The sequence below is a fragment of the Pristiophorus japonicus genome, chromosome 20 (genome assembly GCF_044704955.1).
Source record: "Pristiophorus japonicus isolate sPriJap1 chromosome 20, sPriJap1.hap1, whole genome shotgun sequence".
Taxonomy (NCBI): domain Eukaryota; kingdom Metazoa; phylum Chordata; class Chondrichthyes; family Pristiophoridae; genus Pristiophorus; species Pristiophorus japonicus.
The window spans coordinates 22,487,106-22,512,427 of NC_091996.1; the positions used below are offsets into that span (position 1 = coordinate 22,487,106).

General features: G+C 44.3%; 1 protein-coding gene across 6 annotated transcripts in view; it reads right to left on the minus strand.

The window, feature by feature from the left end:
• The window catches only part of ttll11 (tubulin tyrosine ligase-like family, member 11), a 247,625-nt gene that overhangs the window by 7,834 nt on the left and 214,469 nt on the right, over nucleotides 1–25,322 (minus strand). For 5 of the 6 annotated variants that reach the window (XM_070862612.1, XM_070862611.1, XM_070862615.1 and 2 more), the window contains 3 exons: nucleotides 17,718–17,972; nucleotides 15,335–15,441; nucleotides 258–467 (listed from right to left, as the gene is read on the minus strand). In XM_070862612.1, coding sequence (XP_070718713.1) covers nucleotides 258–467; nucleotides 15,335–15,441; nucleotides 17,718–17,972 — 572 coding nt within the window. Of the gene's footprint in view, nucleotides 1–143; nucleotides 468–15,334; nucleotides 15,442–17,717; nucleotides 17,973–25,322 lie in introns of all 6 variants that reach the window. The other variant, XM_070862616.1, reaches the window with a different exon arrangement.

The following is a 25,322-nucleotide window of genomic DNA, read 5'->3' on the forward strand; positions in this document are numbered from 1 at the left end:
CATCAGCAAGGAGAACAGTGAATTGGGCAGTTAAAACACTATCAACAGTAATAATTCACAGGTAGGTGACTAGTATTGCCTTAACATTATAAATAAAATGCTACGGTGAAGATGGTAGCATTTACATAGCTATTAAGAAATACCTCTTGAACTTAATGAATTTACAAGCTGTTGATCTGCTGATGTAGATAATGATGATGCCGGCAACCTATTGGACATGCTCATACGGTTTAATAAGTGCATGTGGCTGACAGCACCTGAGCGAGGCCTTTCAGGCTGATGCATAGCAAAGCCGGATCTTTGGTCTGTTGTTGCACGGCCATACAGAAAGTGCTTCTCATCCAGTGCTTCCAACTGATATTCACAAAAATTGACCAGTGCCTCAACTTGTTCACGTAGAGGTGGGGACTTGTATCTCCTCTGCGCCAGGTGAAAGATGGCCTCCATAAATGCTTGTAAACACATACCTTGTAAAGCACAGCAAAATAAAATATTCTGTTAGATACAATTCAGATATTCTACGTTACATTTCAATACACTACAAACTTCAAAAAAATCTCTAAAATTGCTGCCTATGCAATAATGTAAAATAATGAAGTCTCAATTAGCCACATTCAAGTTCATGGATGTTGGAGCTTAGATTTACATAAATCAACCAGAATTAAGTGTTTTTAACTATTTTCTTTACAGATTTTGAGTTCATGACCAGCAGGATAAGTAGTTATCTGGATGTCCAACACCTGGTATAATTTACTATTTATGCAGCTCAGAAGTCAGGGTTGTGGGTCTGGGAGATCAGCAGGAGTCAGGGCTGTGGGTCCGGGTGGTCAGCAGGAGTCAGGATTGTGGGTCCGGGAGATCAGCAGGAGTCAGGGTTGTGGGTTGGGGAAATCAGCAGGAGTCAGGGTTGTGGGTTTGGGAGATCAGCAGGAGTCAGGGTTGTGGATCTGGGAGATCAGCTCGAGTCAGGGTTGTGGATCTGGGAGATCAGCACGAGTCAGGGTTGTGAATCTGGGAGATCAGCACGAGTCAGGGTTGTGGATCTGGGAGATCAGCAGGAGTCAGGGTTGTGGATCTGGGAGATCAGCAGGAGTCAGGGTTGTGGATCTGGGAGATCAGCAGGAGTCAGTGCTGTGGGTCTGGGAGATCAGCAGGAATCAGGGCCGTGGTTCTGGGAGATCAGCAGGAGTCAGGGTTGTGGATCTGGGAGATCAGCAGGAGTCAGGGTTGTGGTTCTGGGGGATCAGCAGGAGTCAGGGTTGTGGGTCTGGGAGATCAGCAGGAGTCAGGGTTGTGGGTCTGGGAGATCAGGGCTGTGGGTCTGGGAGATCAGCAGGAGTCAGGGTTGTGGATCTGGGAGATCAGCAGGAGTCAGGGCTGTGGGTCTGGGAGATCAGCAGGAGTCAGGGCTGTGGGTCTGGGAGATCAGCAGGAGTCAGGGCTGTGGGTCTGGGAGATCAGCAGGAGTCAGGGCTGTGGGTCTGGGAGATCAGCAGGAGTCAAAATTGTGGGTCTGGGAGATCAGCAGGAGTCAATGTTGTGGGTCTGGGAGATCAGCAATCAGGTTTGCAGTATTGGGCTTGGTTCCCCGCAGTGGGGTGCCACAAGGATCGGTGCTAGCCCCAGCTATTCACAATCTATATCAATGATTTGGATGAGGGGACCACATGTAATATATCTAAGTTTGCTGATGAAACAAAGCTAGATGGGAATGTAAGGTGAGGAGAATGAAAATAGACTTCAAGAGGATATAGGCAGGCTAAGTGAGTGGACAAGAACATGGCAAATGAAATATAATGTGGAGAAATGTGGTTATCCATTTTGGTAGAAAAATAGAAAAGCAGATGGTGAGAGATTGGGAAATGTTGGTATTCAGGAGGACTTGGGTGTCCTTGTACACGAATCACTGAAAGTTAACATGCAGGTACAGCAAGCAATTAAGAAAGCAAATGGTATGTTGGCCTTTATTACAAGAGGATTTCAGTATAAGAGTAAAGACGTCTGACTGCAATTATATAGGGCCCTGGTAAGACAGCACCTGGAGTATTGTGTACAGTTTTGCTCTCCTTACCCAAGGAAGGATATACTTGCCATAGAGGGAGTGCAACGAAGGTTCACCAGACTGATTCCTGGGATGGGGGGGATTGTCCTATGAGGAGAGATTGAGTAGACAAGGCCTATATTCTCTAGAGTTTGGAAGAATGAGAGGTGATCTCATTGAAACATATAAAACTCTTAGAGCTTGACAGGGTAGATGTAGGGGGGATGTTTCCTCTGGCTGAGGAGTCTAGAAGAATAAGGGATTGGCTATTTAGGACTTGGATGAGGAGAAACCTCTTCACTCAGAGGGTGGCGAATCTTTGGAATTCTCTACCCCAGAGGCCTGTGGAGATTCAGCCTTTGAGTATATTCAAGACAGAGATCACTAGATTTTTCGATATTAAGGGAATCAAGGGATATGGGAATAGTACAGAAAAATGGAGTTAAAGTAGATCAGCCATGATCACACTGACTGGTGGAGCAGGCTTGAGGGGCCAAATGGCCTACTCCTGCTCCTAATTCTCTGTTCTTATTCCTCACAAAATGAATTCTCTGTTCTGCTATCTGGAAATGTCCTTAATAGAGGTGAAACATTTCCTTGGAAGAACCTATTGAAAAATCAGAGTCACATCTACAGTGGCAGTTTAAGAGAGTTATAGGCAGAGGGCCAAAAACACCTACTCAGCAGTTATGTCTGTGTAATATGTACAGTAGAAGTAACACATTTGGGTTATTCTGTAATTGGTTGCAAATTATTTTCTGATAAATCTGCAACGATACCACAGATTATTGCAGGGAAAACAAATGTTTAGAAAAATGGTTAAACAAAAAGTTTGAAACATAACATGAGGGAAAATTTGCTGTGTGTGTTGTGTGTAACAAAATCATCGATGTACACTTTATAAACGATTTACGAATTTACTACACACAGCTCACAGAGGAAATCTTCCCACATTCTGGGTTAAAGACAGTAATCTAATCATGGGTTCAGGTGAAGTCTCCGGTGCCTGTTTATATAAAACAGTGTAAAACAATATGCTTGTAGAAACCGGACATAAATAATACGCACCGTTTTGGTGGCTCTCCAAAGTTAGTTGCAGAAACGATGACTTTAGACTTTGCATTCCCACTGCTGCAAACTGTTCAGTGGTACCCCAAAAAACAGTTGCTTTCTCCTTCTTGCTAATTAACCTGCCCTCTCATTGTAAAAGCAGTGATTTTATCAGCAGGCTGAAACTACGTGGCCCAGAAAAATGAGTGCACAGAATGGTGAGGCCCAAACGCCACCGATATTGTGCCTTGGGCCTCATTTCCATCGAGCCGGCGAACTGTGTAGATCAACAAGCAGCTTACAAACGAAGCGGATTTGAAGTTCGGGCTGATGCTGTGGCCCTCAGATCAGTGAGGAAGGGGGACGACTGAGTCGGGGGATAGCGGTGGCTGAGGGAGAGGAGAGGAGTGGCTACAGCAATGGGGGGTTTGGGGGCGGGGTTGACAAGGCGGAAGTGATGGCCAGCAGCAACCAGTGTGATTTGAATGTGGGGTTGGGAAGAACACTCCTGCAGCTCCCAGCTCCACATTCCGGTAAGTATGTTTTAAAAACTTCCCTTGTTGGTTGAGGCCGAACAGGCAGTTCCTTTCAGGACTGCTCTTACAATTCCAACACAAGTTAACTTAATGTTTTATTTCTAATGATACTGGTGGAGATGCTGTGTGATCCGGCAATTTCGATTTTAATATCAGATCTCCTGCATCTGTAGTTTTTTCCCCCGTTTTTTCAATTTCCCCATTTTGGTGCTATTTTCCTGTGGTAGGCCTTTCCCACGCCTTTCACTCTATTAGTTAATTACACGTTCTGTTGTTCATCACTTCACTTTATATTATCTATCAGTTTGCGGTTTTTCTATTAAACAGTTTGCAGATGTCAACTTGGCTGAATGGTAGCACTCTCACCAGGCTTGAGCACATAATAAGTCGGATACTTCCATGCAGTACTGAGGGCATGCTGCATTGGCAGAGGTGCGTGCCTCCATTCGGGTGAGATGTTAAACTGGGGCTCTGTTGGTGACATTAGGTGGATGTAAGAATTCCACTGGCACAATTTGAAGATCAGGGAAATTCTGTTGGTGTCCTGGCATGATTAATTCCTTGGCCAACACCAGCAAAACGGATTATCTGGTCACTTCTCTTATTTGCTATTAGTGTGACCTTGCTGTGTGCAAACTGGTTGCAATGTATGCCTACATAACAGTGATTACAGTTCCAACATAATTCATTGTCAGTTTAGTATTTATAAATCTAAGTTCTTCCTTTGTCTCTGACTGATATATCTATTGTTTCTCCCCCTCCCTCTTTCCAAGGTTAAGCTTCTCTTTACAGTTGAGCTTTGGGTATCTTATAAGGGGATTTTTATCCCTGAGAGTCTAGTGGTTATATTACTTACAAACAACCTCCAGTTGTTCTTTTTTATAATTTAGCATGAGTTGAAAATGTTTTTACCAAACAGCAGCTGAGCAAAGCTATCTAGACACTGTGAAATGGCTGAAAATAAAAAAAATAGCCTGGAGTGCATCGCTGTGAAATGGAACTACTAAAGGACAGATGTGAAAGTGAGATTACCCAGTCTCAACCAATTTAAGAGTTTGAAAAAATAAAGTTACCCTCTTAATAATAGGAAGGTGCACTTATTCCCATATCAAAAATATACATCATAGAATTAAACAACTATTCGTGTATTCCACAAAAAGTATTGCATCACATGTTAAAATAAAAATGGGGGCAAAATTGCCCTGCGCCCTGAATGGGGGCGGTAACCTTCTGGGGTCCAGGACTTTTAACACCCGGCGCGGAGATCCTGCCCTTGATGCGGAATTACCCTTACCACTCCTGAAAGGAAGCGGAGTGCAATCTTCCACACTCCACTTCCTTTGGGGGCGGTAACTAAGGCGCTACTGGGCGAAATGAAAAAAAAAATTCTTTTAATGCCCCTATGATTTTTCTTCTGGATTGCTCACAGCAGTGTCATGGAGAGTAATTTTTAATTCCTGGAAACTCCAGAACAATCCTGGAGGGTTGGGAACCCTAATGTGCACCCACACGCCAGCAAACAATCAGTACCTGTAGGAAAGGAGAAAATATACCTAATTGTTTTAATAGTGATTAATTATGCAAAACATTTCCCTTCTTGTGTTTTCTTGAAAGTAGTTCAAAGTGTGTAAATTAGATAATCAAAGGATGATAGCTTTGGAATGAATAACCCTGTTCTTCAGCTGTACCTAAAGTTTGAAGCAATATGAATAAATTAAGAGTCATTAAATTATCCTCAGTATAACAATGAATGATGAGGTATGCAGCCTTATCACAACATAAGTACAATGGCCCAAATTGCGAGATAAAAATAATGGTGAGGCACTCACCATTATTAAAGAGTAAATTGGACAGGATCTTTCGGTGACTGCATATGCACATTTAAACGGGGAAATCAGGAAGTTGCTGTCCGAGTTTCCCCTGCTCCTCCAGAAACTGCGCTATAACAGTATCTCGCAGAGAGACTCGGCATTGAAACACATGGAATGGTGTGAAGTTGCGGTACTTACATGATAGATAAACACGAAATAGGCCAGAAAAAGTTAGGGCTTGCCCATTCAGGTGTAAGTGAATTTTTAACAATGTGGTAAGTCTTTATTACTGCCAAACAATTTCTCTGGCACTGAAAATTATATTTTACAAGTGTGGTGTCTCATTCTTTCAGATTATCTTTTAATGCCCCTATGATTTTTCTTCTTGATTTTTTTTTTTAATTAAAAAATTAGATTTCTATTTACTTTTTCTTTCTTACTTATTCCATCTTTCTTTCCCTCTCTTTACTTTGCTTTCTGTACATGATTTGGCGTTGAATTAAGTATTCTAAGTTACACATCATGGTTCAGATTCTATGGGGCTGAAATTCAGGGTCCGGATAAGGCCCGTTACTGCCGTTTTGCGGCAGCCATGCATGAAACTCTTTTTGAGTTTATCTGTGAACATAAAAAGACATTAAACCGTGCCACCCGCCCTGGATGACACAGCAGACATTTACAAGGCCCCTTTTTTTTTCTTCTTTTTTTGGTTTTTTTTTGGGGCGCTAAAATCAAATTTTTTCCAGTGCCCCCTATAAAAGGGGAGGGGGACACTAAAAGCACCGGCAATTAAAACAAATTAAACTTTAAAACGTAAAATCAAATTAAAATTTGGTTGCCGGGCGTGATGATGCACTCCAGTCCCTCCGGTGCCCACCTCTCGCGGAAGGCCGCGAGCGTACCGGTGGACACCGCGTGCTCCATCTCCAAGGGCACCCTGGACCGGATGTAAGAGCGGAAGAGAGGCAGGCAGTCAGGTTGAACGACCCCCTCGACCGCCCGCTGCCTGGACCGGCTGATGGCACCCTTGGCCGTGCCCAGGAGCAGTCCTACGAGGAGGCCTTCGGACCTACCCGCTCCCCTCCGCACAGGGTGCCCAAAGATCAGGAGAGTGGGACTGAAGTGCAGCCAGAATTTGAGGAGCAGCCCCTTCAAATAATGGAACAGGGGCTGCAACCTTGTGCACTCAATAAAAACATGGAACACGGACTCCTCCAGACCGCAGAAATTGCAGGCGGCCTGGGAGTCCGTGAACCGGCTTAAAAATTTATTGCACGGCACTGCTCCGTGCACCACCCTCCAGGCCAAGTCCCCGATGAATAGTGGGAGGACCCCTGCGTAGAGTGCCCTCCATCGGGGACCCCCGCCTCCTCCGGATGGCAGGATGGTACGCCATGGCGTGTCCGGACGGCAGGCGAGGATGGCAAAGTTGAGAGTGTGCAGGAGCAGCCCGTACAGGAAACCCCTCTGCGCGGAACTGAAAGACACGGAGGGGATTTCCCCGAGGCGGCTCAAGTTGTGAGGCGCCGGCCCCCGAGGGAGGTTCCGGGGTTTGGCGCCGATGAGGAATTCCGTCCGGACGGGGGTCAGTTCGGACGGGATCTCCCCACGTGTTTGAGCCTCCTCGATGCACCAAACGGAGTCAGGGCCCAGAGCTGTTTTTAGCGATTCGATGGCATCGGCCGCGTGGCGCAGCCATGCATGAATCCCAAAAAGTTAGTTTGCAGGTGCAGCAGGTAATCAGGAAGGTGAATGGAATGTTGGCTTTCATTGCAAGAGGGATGGAATACAAAAGCAGGGAGGTCCTGCTGCAACTGTATAGGGTATTGGTAAGGCCGCACCTGGAGTACTGCGTGCAGTTTTGGTCACTTTACTTAAGGAAGGATATACTGGCTTTGGAGGGGGTACAGAGACGATTCACTAGGCTGATTCCGGAGATGAGGGGGTTACCTTATGATGATAGATTGAGTAGACTGGGTCTTTACTCGTTGGAGTTCAGAAGGATGAGGGGTGATCTTATAGAAACATTTAAAATCATGAAAGGGATAGACAAGATAGAGGCAGAGAGGTTGTTTCCACTGGTAGGGGAGACTAGAACTAGGGGGCACAGCCTCAAAATACGGAGGAGACAATTTAAAACCGAGTTGAGAAGGAATTTCTTCTCCCAGAGGGTTGTGAATCTGTGGAAATTCTCTGCCCAAGGAAACAGTTGAGGTTAGCTCATTGAATGTATTCAAGTCACAGATAGATAGATTTTTAACCAATAAGGGAATTAAGGGTTACGGGGAGAGGGCGGGTAAGTGGAGCTGAGTCCACGGCCAGATCAGCCATGATCTTATTGAATGGCGGAGCAGGCTCGAGGGGCTAGATGGCCTACTCCTGTTCCTAATTCTTATGTTCTTATGGAATCGAATGGCCGCCATGATCCAAATTCACCTCGGCGATTTTTCGGGCGGTCCCCACTTTCGCCCGCTGCCGCCGACCACCCCAAGTGTGTCATCAAAGAGCGCACCGCTGCTCTCCCACACCTCCATCCCACTCCACGCGAAATTTACCTCAACAAATCCACGAGCTGCTGCGCGGTGCCCCCGACAGCTTTTTCTATCGGTGCACCTGCCTTTCACTGTGTGAGCCACGACAGCGCATCAGCCCTTCAAGGGGAAGGCGCACTGTCACGGCCATCGTTTTTTTTTTGCCGGCCGACTTCCCGATCGGCCGTACAATTATGGCCCCGGATTCGGCTGGGCCGCCAACAGGCAGCCTGGCACCCCCTCTTGGCCCAGTGGCCGAACCTAAAAAAAAAAAACACTGCTTCTCTTCTCTTTAAATGAGACTCCATCCCGCGCCCACTTCCGCCCCTCACCAGCACTTACCTCCGCACTTCCGCCCCCATATGACTGGCTTCCGGGCCGATCCCCCAAAAAAACGACACAGAGAAGAAAATCGATTGAGAGCCCGTCTGATCAGACCCGACGGTAAAAACGTGTAAAAATGGAATGTGCACCAGCTTTCTGGCGGGCATGAATTTCTGTACGTCTCAGTAAGGATTCTTTAATCTGATTGGTTAAGGAGATACACAGTGGCTTAACCCTGTTCACACAGGTCCCAGATCCCCTGTAAAGTACGCAGTGCTGAAATGGATTTCTAATCACTGAAACTTCTAGTGTAGAACCCCGGGAAAATCGGTGGACAAGTGTAAGTGTAATGAATGACTAGCGCTGTTTGTTCGCCGCTGACTGTAAAATCCCAGTCTCAACGCAAGTTCAGATGCTATACATTTCAGGCTACAACAGCTAACTACCTATAAGTAACATACTTAAACCAGAAAGAGTCGGAGGGTGTGAAATTAGGCTCGGTAGCATACAAACTGCTCGGGGATCAAAATCTGATGAACTCACACACACTTCTGCCGCAAATCACGCTGGATGCCATCTTGGTGAGGGCGTTAGCACACGCGCAGTTAATGTCCACTGGAAGTATGCAGAGCAGGCAGACCATGATGTCAATCAGCGTGCAATGCTGATTTGACGCATGCGCTGCCATTTTGCAGTTCAATGCTCCAGCACTCTCTTAACCTCGCATAGCTGAACACCCATTAAGCAGCGGGAAGGAGTGCTATTTAAAGGGATCATCAACTACTTACAGGTTAGTTGCTGGTTGATTTTTTCTGGCTGTTGCTGCAATTCTACAAGTGTTTGCTGCCTTCCCAGATTCTTTCAAGTTGCAAAAGTCTACAGTGAGTAGAAGTTATGCTGTAGCTATACAAAATCCTGGTTAAACCACATCTGGTGTACGGTGAGCAGTTCTGGGCATCACATTTTAGGAAGGATATGGTCAGAGATTCACTTCCGGCACAACTCTCAGCATCTGCTCCAGCCACAATGCCCTTTAAGATGTGCAGGCTAATTTTAAGTAGTGTAGGCTAGCTTTAAGTGGTGCTAGGAAGTTAAGTTACGATTTTGGGCCCTGCTGATGCGTGCAGCCAATGAACAGGGCGGTTAGTGCTGACTGCTCGCAGAAATCATTATAATGTGCAGGCTGCACCTAGTTGTATGCTGCCTGCCTTTCAATCAATGGGCACGGTTAATCACATATTGTGATTCCAGCTCCTGTTTTCGGGGGGATATCCCATTTAGCCCCCAAAATTTCAAAACTACTTTTAAAAATTAAACACTCCTGCTACCTAACTCTCTCCATGCCAGATATTATTAGCTTATATTATATTACGTTGTTAAATATAAATAGATTCGTAAATATACTGCTTTGTGTGATATTAAGTCAGATAAATTAGCACTGTCCCAGATTCAATCACTTATCTGTGCTGAGCCAATTTGCTCCTGTGAATTTCTATCTGGTGATTTTCCAATCTCGGTTGGACCAAAAAGGGAAGGCAACAACTGGAGACAAGACACTAGTTAAGAGGGGAAGGTGTAAATATCAGAAGTGAAAGTCACCTAATGTCCATTTTTCAGCAAAGTAGTAGTATGTGATGGAACAGGACTTTAAAAGACTGAAACTGGCAGGTCATAGATTAACACTTCTCTGATTTATTAATAATTCCTTTATGGCCTAAAGAGCATGGCCATAATCTCTATACAAAGTCCTTTCCTAAAAGGACTGAGCCCACAAGCATGCCACACAGAAAAACTACATCTTTATCTGCTATTTTTAGTTACAATGCTGTGAAGTTTTGCTTCTCGCCCTATGTTTCAGTACTCTTTTAGTTTAAATGTTTCCCATTCTATTGATCTTAAATATTTATTTGCTCCAACTGTAAAATGACAATGTAATACAGGGTAAAGAGAACCACCACAGTATTTTAAAATTTACAGTAGTACTTGCTCTTGCAGGAGAATGAATTAAAAAAAAAATCCAGATGAACTAAACTGGGAGAGGCTTCAATCGAATTAACATGCAGACAAGCTTTCAAAATGCCTGAAGGAAACTGCCAAAAATAAACATCCTCAAACATCACAACTTTTTTTGAATCTAGCAAAGATTAATCCTCTGGATGTTAATCTTTAATGAACTGTTTTATCTGAAGAGAAAACATATCTGACAACTTCAATTTATCAGGTCTGCTTCTCTGACATCAGACTTGACTTTTATGGGGCTTCCAATCATGCATGGAAGGTAGAGTGAACCTAAGCATAATGGGCTCAATTTTCCCCAATGACATTTTTTGGCGCATTGCCAGAGTTACGCCCGTTTTTCTTGGCCCCAACTACTCCAAAAAAAAAAGTAGTTTCCCCGTTCTATTTTTTGAAATTGGCACCGCGCAGCCTGTCCTGTAACCTCGGGGGGGGGGGGGGGGGGGGGGTGGGTGCAGCCTAATGTCTGTGCCGAAAAAACAATGCCCCCACTTCTGCACACGCGCAAAAAAAGGGACGTTTTTGACATGATTCCAATGGGAGCGCATGCCCAGGTTAGCTCCCAGTCTGCTGCATTCGGCCATTTTTAAAGAGGCAGTTGTGTGTGAGAACTTTAATTATCATTGGAAAAATCGGAGCTGCAATACAAAATGCAACGCGGTGCAAGGACTAAGAATTTCTTACAGGATGAAGTGGAGGCACTAGTTACTGTGATTGAGGGCAGATGGCACAAGCTGGACACCAGCGGAGGTCTCATAAAAGTTCCACCAAAAGAAATGAAGAAACGCTGGAACCAACTTGCAGAAGGTTACTGTGCAAGGTGACCACCCCGGGGTCTGGAGGCCAGTGCAGAAGGAAGTGGCAGGACCTTGGTCAAGTAGTTAGTGTAAGTAATATTTTCATTTATTCAATGGAATTGCAATTGTAAATTGACCAGCTATATACGTCCCATCCAGTAGAAATACACCCTCTCTAAAGTTACATTTTCATCTTTGCAGAGGAAAGTGGCACACAACAAACGAGAAAGAACTCGAACAGGAGAAGGCCCGACAAATCTGCACCCACTGACACTCTAGGAAGAGAAGTCGCTGCTTTGACGGGTCCTGCCTAGAGAAAAGCAACCAGCACTGCACAAGCTGGGCCCACTCTCAAGGGAGAGAGTAAGTCCTACAAATTCCGCAGACTGGCTTTGCTACATGTTAAGTACTGCGCGGGCTAGCCATGCTTCGGTTCATGAGAATGTCTCCGTCAGCTACGCTTCGGTTGATGCAATGTGCTATCATTTATCGTGGTGCTTCAAATGAGCCTGCTGCCTGCGCCTACTCATGTCACCCTGCCCACTCCTCTGCTGCTAATCATTTGTCTGTTCTTTTATATTTTGCAGAACTTGAGGCCAACCTTGACGAGGCAGAAGCTGATGCAGAAGATGATTCAGATGCGGACGAGCATGAAGAGGAGAACATCTTCCAATCCCACCTTCCAGATGAAGAGCATGGAGGTGAGGGGGAGGTGATGGATGAAGCCTACACTATTGTACTCACTCTGGAGGAGGTGCAGGTGCCGTCCACTGAGGTTCCAGTCCCTTCCCCGAGTGGTATGAGTGTTGGTGGGACATTCTATGATTTCCCACCGTCTGAGGCCGGGGATTCCAATGGGGTGCAGCAAGGCACACCCAGGGCCCCAGCGTCAGAGGCTGCAAGTCCCAATGGAATGCAATGAGCCACACCCAGGGTGAGGAGGGGAAGCAGAGCTCGACCGCGCTCTCCTGAGGTGCAGGATCTAACAGATGTGGTTCAGATGATGCCAATGAGTGCGGAGAGCATTGACCTTATCATTGGCCTTACTGGATCACTCCTGGATTCCATCAGTAGGGTAGGTGATGAGGTGTTGGGACTGTCGGGAGAAGTAACAACATTCTCACGAGAAATGGGAACACTGTCTGGGAACATGAGGGAGGGAATATCTCAGTCAGCTGAAACAAAGTTGGTGCACATGAGGGAGGGAATGTCACAGGTAGTTGACACACTGTTGCTCAACATGAGGAAGGGCATGTCACAGGTAGCTGAGACACTGTCAGCGAACATGAGGGAGGGAATGTTACAGGTAATTGACACACTGTCAGGGCACATGAGGGAGGGAATGTCGGAGTTAGCTACTGCAATAAGGGAACACGCCCAGACCCTGCGCCCATTGACAGAATCAATTGCCATTCCCACTCCAACCCCATACCAGCCTCTGAAGAGCCCCAAGCCGGGCCATCCACATTACCACCTGCCCCTGCCCCCGCCCCCGCCATCAAGAAATGTGCATAAGCCGAGATGTTCGAAAGAATAAGCTTGGTACCAACCTGAGAAACACTGCACCACCGCCCGCGGGCAGGGATGGAGTCACCAAGACCAAACGTAGCGGATGGTTTTAGAATAAGGTGAAGGAGAGATGGGTGCAGAATTTCTTTGCTGCTGCTGTTGTTGTTATTATTATTGTTGTTACTGTTGTAACTGTTAACTTACAAAAAACTTTTAATTTGATATGTAAATTTACAAGTTTAGAAGTTTGTAAGTGATCTTAGAGTTTTGTAAGTGATCTTAACTGAAAACTTTAAAGTTTGATACAAGAATATTTTTATTAAAGTTAAGTACAAACAAACGTTTGTTACACTTTTGAATGAAATATATTTTACATTATAACTGAATCATTTACATTATTTGTTCCATTAACACAACACAACATTACAGAACAGGTCCAAACAGTGAACATGGTCCATGTGGAATAGTTGTTGCTGAGCATCAGGCAGAAAAGCGTTCACGGATGAGCTGCTGGCGCAAGGCTCGAGCAATCGTTAAAAGGGCACCACGGCCCGCCCTCCTCCGCCGTCGTGCTTCGGGTTCAGGTAGTTCAAGCAATGCTTCCTTGTCCTCGTCCTCCTCCTCATCATCTGTATCTTCCTTATCATCATCAGCCACTCTCACCTCAGGTAGGTCTTCTACTACCAGCTGCTGCTGTCTCATGATGACTAAGTTATACAGCATGCAGCACACAACAGTGAACTGATCGACAATCTCAGGGGAGTATTGCAAGTAGCCTCTGGAATGGTCCAGGCATCGGAAACGCTGTTTCAAGATGCCAATGGTCCTCTCTATTATGCTGTGCGTCGCAATGTGCGACATGTTGTATTCCCGGCCAGCTTACATCTGGGTTACTCGTAGGGGCTTCTTGAGCGAGGTGGCGAGGCCGTATCCTTTGTCTCCCAGTAGCCAGCTCTGCCCTTCTGGCTGCTGCTGAAACATGGCAGATAGAACGCTCTTGTGTAGGACGAACACCTGATGGGTGCTCCCAGGGTATCTTGTATCAACTGACATGATGCAATGCATGTCATCACACACGAGCTACACATTAATGGAGTGGAAGCCTTTTCTGTTCCTGTGCATCTCGGAATCCTCCAAAAGGTGCTCGCAAGGCGATCTGGGGACAATCAATGCAGCCCTGTACCTTTGGAAAACGAGCAATCCTGGAGAAGCCCACAGCCCTTTCACGCATTGCCTGGGCGGTCACGGGGAACCTTATGTAGTCATTCCTCTGGGCATATAGTGCAGCAGTCACCTGCCGAATGCAGATATATGTTGCATATTGAGGAATGGTGCACGCATCCCCAGTTGTAGTCTGGAATGATCCAGATGCACAGAATGAAAGTGCAGCTGTAACCTTTACTTTAACTGACAAAGCAGTCCTCCTGACGCTTCTCGGTTGCAGGTCTGCTTTTACTAACTCAAAGATCTCGGTTACAACTTCTTTGCAGAAACGCAGCCTTCTGACACAGTCTGCATCACTCAGGTGTAGGTACGTACACCTGTCTTGATATACCCAACGTGACTAAGGCCTCCTGTCCATCACCCTACGTGCTGAGGTTCCTCATGCGATGACGTTGAATCAATTGTCTCCCTCACAGCACCATCATGCAGAAGGCTTGCTCAAGGTATGGCATTGTCAATATTGTCCCCATGATTAAATTGTACCTTTGCAAGAAGCTCAAAATGGCAGGCCGGAGAAGGTTCTTTGTTCTCTCTCCCCAAGGTCGACACCCTAGTATGGACCACACCCAGGTCTGAGCAGGCGTAATGATCGGGACCCCCCCCCATCCCCCCGGTCTTCATTTGATGCGTAGTGCAGGCTTCTCATGCCTTCCGTTCACCTTCCACAGCCTCTCCACTCCCCGGGCTTCTTTTCAAGCCGAACTGATTCATCCGGCCGACGCGCCGACCTTTGAAACCAGTTTGGAGACGCTTGGTGGTGGTGTGTCAGTTTAAAAAAAATGAAAACTTTCATTTCCTGCGTTTTAAGTTTTAAAAATTTAAGCTTGATTATGGATATTTATGTGTTCTTGACTCCCCCTAAAACTTTGCATAAAAACAATGGCGTCTTTCTGTGCTGATTTTTTAAATGTGCCTTATGGGCACTTAAATGTTTCTTAAGTGCCCATAAGGTTATTCGGGAGTGGTCACATACGTCGCCCTAGGAGAAAGTTAAATTGCCAAACTTGCATAATCGTGAAAATCTGGTGCAGACAGCAGATTATGATGCAAAAAAAAACTAACCCAAAAAGATTGTAACTGAGTTACGCTGGCGCACAAAGATTGGGGAAACTTGGATTTTTAAATTTAGGCCGAAAAAAGCAGCGCGTATCAAAAAAAGCCGCAAATTACTGGGGGAAATTGAGCCCATAATATTTAATCTCTTAAGAATTCCTAATTACATTAAGCAACACATATTCTCTATAAATAGACAAAAGAATAAGAGGATTCATATTCCGGTGAAATTTTCTTGTAATTAATTGGTGACTTCATACTATGGCATAACTTTTACCAGGATTTCATCTTGTGGACAGACCACTATTCCGTCTCATAAAATTAGCTCTATAAAAAACTACAGTGAAACGTTCATTTATAAAGAGGTTGACAGTCCCACATTGAAATAACAAATGAAATTAGTCAAGAACGGGAGAAAGAACGGCAGAATAAATTTATTTACCAGATTCTCCTCGCTCTCCGCGAATGATGTTCCATCGCCGTGCGATATCAATGTACAAAATATCAACGGATGCCATGGACAGGTTGGTGCTGCTGAGTTTACAGGTCCTACAATACACAAGCAATAAGCAGCAACCCATAATTATTGGGAACTTAATGGTAATATATGCAGTCTCTAACATTTCACCAAGAAATATTTTTAGATTCATCATTTTGCCTGTAAAAAAACATGATTGGTGCTGCAATTTAAACAGCTCCATCTCCAGGCAATGAATACTGAAAATTGAAACAATACACGTGGCTTCCTTTCTTGATGTTTCAAATACATTTCGTGAATTAATTACGCAAGGCATCTCCGCTCCTTGGATGATAGAGGTGGATTTAAGGTCATGGCCTATAGGTGGAAAAGAGCAGCCACCTGGTTGTTATAGACAAGATGAAATGTGGGGAAAGTGTTCCCATCCCATCAAACAGTGCTGTGTGCTAAAAGTGACAAATTTAAATAATGTACACTTATGCAAAAGATGTTTTGTTCAGTTAAGGTGCATTTTATATGATCCGAGCTCCATTTCACATGTACAACTCCTTACTGGAAAAGATTGCAGCTTCACTGTGAACACTGTGAATGGGGCACCTGTTAATTCTGTAATATATAATATAGTGAAATAAATTAAAAATAATATTGTCTCCCATTTATTATTGGAGTGTAATCAGACAAAAATTGACACTGAGACAAAGGATAAATGACGAAAAGCTTGGTCAAAGAGGTAGGTTTTAAGGGGCGTCTTAAAGGAAAGTTGACAGGTGGAGACGTTTAGGGAGGGAATACCAGAGCTTAAGGTCTAGATGTCTGATGGCACGGCTGCCAATAATGGGGTGAAGGGAGTTGGGGGCGCACAAGAGACCAGAGTTGGAAGAACGGAGAGTTGTGAGGGTTATATAACTAGAGGTGGTTACAGGGCTAGGGAGGAGCAAGCCCATTAAACAATCAAAATGTAACAAAGACATCAACTTATAATCACAGAATAACTTTATCACCACAAACACTTAATTCATCTTTTTTAATTCATTCTCAGGATGTGGGCGTCGCCAGCAAGGCCATAATTTATTGCTGATTGGCAGTTGCCCTGAGAGTGGTTTGACACAACCGAATAGCTTGCTAAGTCACTTCAGAGGATAGTCAAGAGTCAACCACATTTGTGTGGGACTGGAGACACATTTAAGCCTGACCAGGTAAGGGCAATAGATTTCCTTCTCTAAAGGACATTAGTCAACCAGTGGGACTAATAAATGGGACAAGAAATAAGCAAAAGATGGGTCCAGAGAAGGTTGCAAATGGCAACAGCAGAACCATTACCAGCATCTGCTGTCTGAGAAAAGGGAAGCAGTGGTTATGATCTGAAGTTGTTGAACTCAATGTTGAGGCAGGAAGGATGTAAAATGCCTATTAGAAAGATGAGAGCTGTTCCTTGAGCTTATATTGGCTCAGGACTTGCTTATAAACCGTTAAATCTCTAACTTCTTTCAGTTCTGATGAAACATCATCAGCCTGAAAAGTTAACTTGGTTTCTCTCTCCACAGATGCTGCCTGACTGTGTTTCATGCATTTTATGTTTTTATTTCAGATTTCCAGCATCCACAGTATTTTGCTTTTATATAAATGCAAGTTGTTGCTGCTGTATTTATCATGAGCAGTTTATTTTGAAGTGTGAAACTGATGAGATAGAATGGGACCAAACTGGCCATTAAATATCACCGCAGAAGTGTTGATAGCTGCACTGGTTACTAAGAATAGTTTTTCCAAGAACATTTGGTTTTAATTTGTGAAATATGATTATTGGGTAAAAAATATTCATTATGGACATGGGAAACTAGCAAGTTATTCGGTCTCTGATGTGACACTGCCAAAAAAAACACGGGCCATCCATGAAGGTGTAATTGCTTTTTGTCGCCTCAGAAGTGAAAATGTAATGTGTATTTATATACCGAATCTATCCAAAAGATTTAACAGTGCGTTTTTTTTTGGTTGTGATTTTAATGTTAGTTTTTGAATTTAACTTGACAGAAATGTAGATGACAATTCTGGATTACTGATCAGATGCAGTGCTATGGATCTTTGGTGCACTGATGTGCTATAAATCATATTTCACTTTCTCGCTGGTGCGTTTTGCTGCATCGGAATTACATTTCTTACAGCAAGTGAAAGATTCTGCGGATATTGTGAACAAGCAAACAACAGAAATCCAGTAAGAGTGGCTGTTAAACATTTTCCACCAAATAAACTCCCCACTTTTCTGATGTATGCCTCAGGAAAACAAAATCTGATGCTAAAGGCTGTACCTGTATTATGTTGAATATAAGGCACATCAGCAACATTCACTGACCTGATGAAGGTCCGAAACCCTGTTGGACCAAGCTTCATAGTTCCTTTAATGCCCAGGAATCTGATAAACAGGAGAGCAATACGTTCCACAATCAGCAGGTAGCTGAACTGTCTGGTATACTTAGGATAGACTTGCTTCAGGCAGAGGGGAGACCAGTTCTGCTCTGTGCCAGACAGGGGGTCGGCCATGCCTTGTGCTTCAGCTTCAATTATCTCCTCTCTGGCGTGTTCTGCTGAATATTCAGTGGGGTGCGATCTATATGTGGAAATAAAGTATTGAAGTATAATCAGACCCCAGCTTTCAATGGCTCCCTTTAGCTCTGAGCTTCTAGTTCAACTTATCAATTCTACTTTACAAGAGTATATTGCATCTTTTGAGGCAAAATAGAACATATGCAGATCTATCAGAGTGCAATATGAAGTAACTTAAAACAACATTCAGAGACAAAGGTCCAAATATTGATATGGAGTGGGTTGCGTAGGCAGGGGAAACATAGAAACATAGAAACATAGAAAATAGGTGCAGGATTAGGCCTTTCGGCCCTTCGAGCCTGCACCACCATTCAATATGATCATGGCTGATCATTCCCTCAGTACCCCTTTCCTGCTTTCTCTCCATACCCCTTGATCCCTTTAGCCGTAAGGGCCATATCTAACTCCCTCTTGAATATATCCAATGAACTAGCATCAACAACTCTCTGCAGTAGGGAATTCCACAGGTTAACAACTCTGAGTTAAGAAATTTCTCCTCATTTCAGTCCTAAATGGCTTACCCCTTATCCTTAGACTGTGTCCCCTGGTTCTGGACTTCCCCAACATCGGGAACATTCTTCCTGCATCTAACTTGTCCAGTCCCGTCAGAATTTTATATGTTTCTATGAAATCCCCTCTCATCCTTCTAAACTCCAATGAATAAAGGCCCAGTCAATCCAGTCTCTCCTCATTGTCAGTCCAGCCATCCCGGGAATCAGTCTGGTGAACCTTCGCTGCACTCCCTCAACAGCAAGGACGTCCTTCCTCAGATTAGGAGACCAAAACTGGACACAATATTCCAGGTGAAGCCTCACCAAGGCCCTGTACAACTGCAGTAAGACCTCCCTGCTCCTATACTCAAATTTCCTAGCTATGAAGGCAAACATACCATTTGCCTTCTTCACCGCCTGCTGTACCTGCATGCCAACTTTCAATGACTGATGTACTATGACACCCAGGTCTCATTGCACCTCCCGTTTTCCTAATCTGCCGCCACTCAGATAATATTCTGCCTTTGTGTTTTTGCCCCCAAAATGGATAACCTCACATTTATTCATATTATACTGCATCTGCCATGCATTTGCCCATTCACCCAACCTGTCCAAGCCACTCTGCAGCCCCCCAGCCCAGCGCCATCCGCAAACCCGGAGACACCACACTCAATTCCCTCATCCAAATCATCAATGCACACTGCAAACAGCTGGGGCTTCTGCACCGAGCCCTGCGGCACTCCACAAGCCACCGCCCCCACCCCGAAAATGACCCGCCCATCCCGACTCTCTGCTTCCTGTCTGCCAACCAGCAGAAAGGGCCGGGGAGAGGGGGAATTTTGTATGGGAAATCCGGAAGTCCCACACACGTACAGGATACACTTCTGGAAGTCAGCCCCATTGACGGGCTTCTCTCCCAGTTGCTCAGGAAGCACTCCAGAGCAGGCTACAGCTGCAGATAGGGAACCTACAGCTGCTACTGGGAGCATGGGGTGGGGGGGGGGGGGGGAGGGAGGGAAGGAAAGGGGTTATCAACGGCCCTGGGGTGGGGGAATAAGATCCCAGACCTCAGGTGTTTCTGTGGCGGGGAGGGGGTTGGTGGTGGTGGGGGAAAAGAGGGGCTGAAACTTGGAATGCCGGCGTGTGGGGGAGGGGGGGGGGGGAAGCACTCCAACTCCTCTGGTCCCCGAAGTTGTCCTCACCTCCCTTTAGCTGTCGGATTTCCCGATGCCCAGGAAACCGGCTAAATCAGACGCTGCCATCCTTATTAAAATATTTAAATTGCCAACCCGCCCCCTGTCCCGCCTCTGTTAAACTGGGAAGTGGGTGGGTCGGCAGCGGGTTTGAGATTCAAACATTTTATTACATCTCACTCGACCCCAACCCACCTGTTTTTGGGGCTTAAAAATTCACCCCAAAATGAACAGCATAATTTCACAATTTAACAAAGAATCACCAGCAGTGTTGAGAACTTGGTTTCATTCAGTATTTCAGATGCAAGACCCAATTTAAAAATAAGGAAGTTACAACTAAGAAGGGAAGTCAGGCAGAAGATTCATTGACAGAGTAGAATTTCCTGTTATTGCGTGTGGGCATATTTAATTTAAATGGATGTTAAAATTGGACAAGCTCCGTTACAGTGGTTGATCCCCCTATCCACTTTTTCTTGTACTTTGCGTCCAGGTAATCAAATATACCCAAAGAAAGTAACAGAAAAAACTACCCTATAGTCTTGTAGAATTGTTATCCAAGAAGGCTACAGAAGTGGACGGTATAAATGGGTTCAAGAGGTAATTAGATATGTTTCTGGATGTAAGAAAATGGTTAATCAGACATGAAGTCTGCTAATATTATATTGCTATTGATTTCTTTGTATTGTAGTAATGTTAGTTTTTAGCTTTGCCTGTTAGATGCAGTAGCCACTGAACTGTTGAATTAATACTGATCTTAAAGCAATGTACAGGTAGGACAATAAACCTAATTATATTACATTGCATAGAATATACAGCACAGAAACAGACCATTCGGCCAACCAGTCCATTTGTACACCACTTGAGCTTCCTCCCATCTTTCATCATCTAAATCGATTAGCATAACCCTCTATTCCTTTCTCCCTCATATGCTTGTTTAGCCTCCCTTTATTTGCATCGATACTATTCGTTTCAACCACTCCCTGTGATAGTGAGTTCCACATTCTCACCACTCTTTGGGTAAAGAAGTTTCTTCTGAATTCCCTATTGGATTTCTTTGCGACTATTTGATATTGATGGCCTCTAGTTATGCTCTTCCCCACAAGTGAACATTCTCTCCGTATCAACTCTATCAAAATTTTAAAGACCTCTATTACGTCACCCCTCAGTTTTCTTTTTTCAAGAGAAAAGAGACCCAGCCTGTTCATCCTTTCCTGATATGTATACCCTCGCATTTCTGCTATCATCCTTGAAAGTCTTCTCTGCATCCTCTCCAGTGTCTCTATATCATTTTTATAATATGACGACCAGAAGTGTAAGCAGTGCTCTAAGTGTGGTCTAACCAAGGTTTGATACAGGTTTAGCATTACATCCCTATTTTTCAATTCTATACCTCTAGAAATAAACCCTAGTGCTTGGTTTGCTTTTTTATGGCCTTGCTAACCTGTGTCGCAATTTTTAGCGATTTGTGTATATGTACTCTGAGATTCCTTTGTTCCTCTACCCCACCTAGACTCTCACCTTCCAAGTAATAAGTGACCTCCCCATTCTTCCAACCAAAATGCAATACCTCTCATTTATCTGTGTTGAACTTTATTTGCCAATTATATGCCCATTCTGCAAGTTTATTAATGTCTTCCTGGATTTTGTTATGGTCCTCCTCAGTATTGATTATCGCCCCCAATTTGGTGCCATACGCAAATTTAGAAATTGTGTTTTTGATTCCAAGGTCTAAATCGTTAACATAAATTGTGAACAATAGTGGTCCCAGCACTGATCCTTGTGGAACACCACTACCCACCTTCTGCCACTGTGAACCTTTTAAAATTAAACGTTATTAAGTAGTTGATAACAAGCTCTGTAGAAGGGATTACATCATCCTTTTCAGAAGCAGGAGATTGGTATGGAATGGTAGAAGATAACAAAGTTGGGGAGTGTACAGGTCTATGAAAAAATAACTTGTTAAAACTGAAGTATTGCACAGACACAGAACAGGCAAAAGCTCCCTTTGTTAGGGAGGCCTTAAAGCCTTACTTGAAGATGAACACCTGGCTGAGAAAAACCCATTGATCTGAAAAAGTTAGGGAGAGTAGCAAGTTAGGGAGTATGGATCTTTGGTTGCAGAGATAATCAAATCAGTGTTGAATGATAACTATATAATGTAAATATGAAACATGCGAATTGCCACAATGAAGCCTTGGGCCTCCTTTGTCATTGGTTTTTCCCTCTGCACCCCCCCGCCCCCGACTGCGGCCAGAGCCCCCATCACCACTTATTTGAATCTCTCAGTTCACCAGCTGCGGTCTCCTGCTGCACGAATGCCCCACAGCCACTCACCGGCCGGGTAATGGATCATTACAGATCAGATAAACATTATGGCAATGAAGCCCTGCCTCCATGTCCCCGGACTCGCCATCCCATATCATGTGTGTTTGACTTCAAACCAGAAAGTGCTGAATTTGAGTTTCAGGATTGCCTGACATTCGATACATATGAACACCACCGCAGGTCAGGGCTATAAATAGAGCTGGAGCGCCGGGCCCTGGAACATCGTGGGCAAAAGTGCGGCGAATGAGGGTACGGGGCCCAGAAGAGCCCAGGGAGCAGGGGCAGCATGGGCCTGCCCACACTGTGATACGTGTGCGCACTAGGTCCGTGCAGCAGAACAGGTCTCCAGTCATCCTGGTTAATCCTTGCCACTGGATAAAGGCCGAGCTCTGTCAAGCCCGTGTGGTGGCTGATGTGCAACGGTCACCACACGTTAAAAAAATTCACGCACAGGCATCTTCCACCCCATCAACTGGAGTTCAGGACTGGAACATCGAGTCCTTCATTGAAACATCTGTGAACTCTCGGGGAAGCAAGTCATCTTCGTTCGAGGGACCGCCTATGATGATGATGATTTCCCTGAATTAGGTGGAACTTTTGTCAGTTCTTTAAGAAGCATTATCACAGCTAAGCATGATACTGCTTTTCAAGAGGAAAAAAAAACTGGTATCGCTCAGCTCAGCTGACTTTCTGACAATGATCAGAGAAACTATCACCCCAATGCAGGTAGGGGATACATGACAGAAAGCAGTCTGTGGGAGCAGGGGGGAACAAGAAGAAATGTATAATTTAAACATGCTGGACTAAAGAGATACCACAGTGACTGGGTTAGATTTATTTTTTCATCCTGTGTAATTCAATATTTCACTCTCTGTGCAAATCTCCAATACTGGGACTTCAGGAAGACTGAGCAAATCGCTATATTCACCATATGTACATTGACATCACTTAAACTGTCCCACCACACAAACAGCCATCTGTACTGAGATAGATCAGCTCTCCCCCTGCTTACTGTGTATCCAATGATATTTTTCTAATCTTGCTACTTCATATACTGTAGGGTTATTCACAGACAAAAAGAAAACAAATGCATGTTCCTTAGATAAATAAAATTAAATATTTTCATGTTACATTTTGTAAAGTGGCCCCCGCCTCCGACCTGTTAGATAAATGAACTCACTCCTACAAGATAAGTGAAATATAAATAACAAATAGTCTTCATGTAAACATTGAGCACCTCAAAAACTGTGGCAAATATCATATAAAAGAAGGTGGCTGCCAAAAAAATATTAATCGGTTTTCTGTTCCAGAGGCTGAACCATACTGTTCGCAACCTTGGTGTCATATTTGACCCTGAAATGAGCTTCCGACCACATATCCGCGGCTTAACTAAGACCGCCTGTTTCCACCTCTGTAACATTGTGCATCTCTGCCACTGCCTCAGCTCATCCGCTGCTGAAACTCTCAACCATGCCTTGTTACCTCCATTCCAACGCACTCCTGGCTGGCCTCCCACGTTCTACCCTACGTAAACGTGAAGTCATCCAAAAGTTGGCTGCTCATGTCCTAACTCGCACCAAGTCCCGCTCATCCATCACCCCTGTGCTCGCTGACCTACATTGGCTCCTGCTTAAGCAATGCCTCGATTTCAAAATTCTCATCCTTGTTTTCAAATCCTCCATGGCCTTGACCCTCCCTATCTCTGTAATCTCCTCCAGCCTGACAACCACCCACAAGATAACTGTGCTCTTCTAATTCTGCCCTCTTGAGCATCCCTGATTATAATCCCCCAACCATTGGTGGCCGTGTCTTCTGTTGCCTAGGCCTTAAGCTCTGGAATTCCCTCCCTAAACTTCTCCGTCCTCCTTTAAGATGCTGCTTAAAACCTAGCTCTTTGACCAAGCTTTTGGTCATCTGCACTAATTTCTCCTCATGTGGCTTGGTGTCAAATGCTTGTCTTATAATACTCCTGTGAAATGCCTTGGAACATTTGACTATGTCAAAGGTGCTATATAAATACAAGTAGTTGTTGTTACTGAAATATATGGGTCATTTGAAATCTTGTTTCTGCTTTCCTTGGGTGAGCAAAGCCTATGAAATATATGCCAAATTGTGAATCTCCTATGGCATTGCTCATGGCAGATCATACGAAACACTGTTTTTATAGAGACAAGAGTGTTCTACCATGTAATGCACAAAGTATTTATCTGCTGTTTAAGTAGAGCTATGTTTAAACTGGTCAGCTTCTTTAACGCCACAAAGTTTAATCGCTTTAAATATCCTGAGGCCAATTACAAGTTAATTCTTGGCAAGTTTGCACATTGAAATGTGCCTGTATATTTCCAACTCCAAGAGAGAAGAAAGCAGTATGAAATGACTGGCTTTCTTAATCTGCTTTTGCCACTTTGAAGTGCGATGGACCCCAGCTAGATGCAAGATTTTTATACAGGTACTAGCTTATCTTGTTTGGTGTTGTTCAATTAGTCTGGCATTTGCAGCACCAGTTTAATGTTTAGTTGCTTACCTGACCAGTCACATTAAGGGGAAGTGGTATAACTAGGTCCTGAGGTCCATTAGAGATTAATTGTGGTTCTCACTGGAAGCTGCTAGACTGAACAACCTCTCTAGGTTATATACAGATATAAAAACAGTAGCTGACAACTAGCTGTTCATTTATCTTTTTGGTCATTTTTGATTTGTTGCTGTTTTATTTTAAATGTGATGTCTGCAGCATGACCAATGCATAAAATATATTCAGGCACGCCAGCAACTCACCGTGGTTTTGCTCATGATGAATCAGAGGATACAGTGCTTGATAATGGTCATGTGTGTAATCCATGTATGCTAACTGTATAGTCACATAAGGTGTGCCACCAGAGGGCACTGCGATGGGAGACCTGAGGGGCACCTGCATAGGTGTGCAGGGCCCAGTATAAAAGACTGCCCACCATGCTTGTGCTTCACTCTGGAGTTACAATAAATGGAACTAAGGTCACAACAGCTCAAGTACAATACTAGACCTCATGGAGTCATTCATAAAAGTATTAAAGACCCAACAATAATAATATTGGCCCAGGTTTTGCGTTAAGAACAACAGTAAGGCCAACAACGCTCATCGTTTTTGCTGGAGTAAATCAGACGGCACCTTCCGGAGTCTGTACATGTGCAGTTAAACGCAGAAAGGAGTCTCATTCCTTCAGATTTTAATTATTGTTGGGAAATTTAATAAACTAAAAATTAAAATAAACTTTTTTGTTTACTTTTGCTTTCCATCTCATCTCTCTCTTAATCCCATCTTTTTTTTCCTTCTCTTTATATTGCTTTCTGTACATGATTTTACATTGA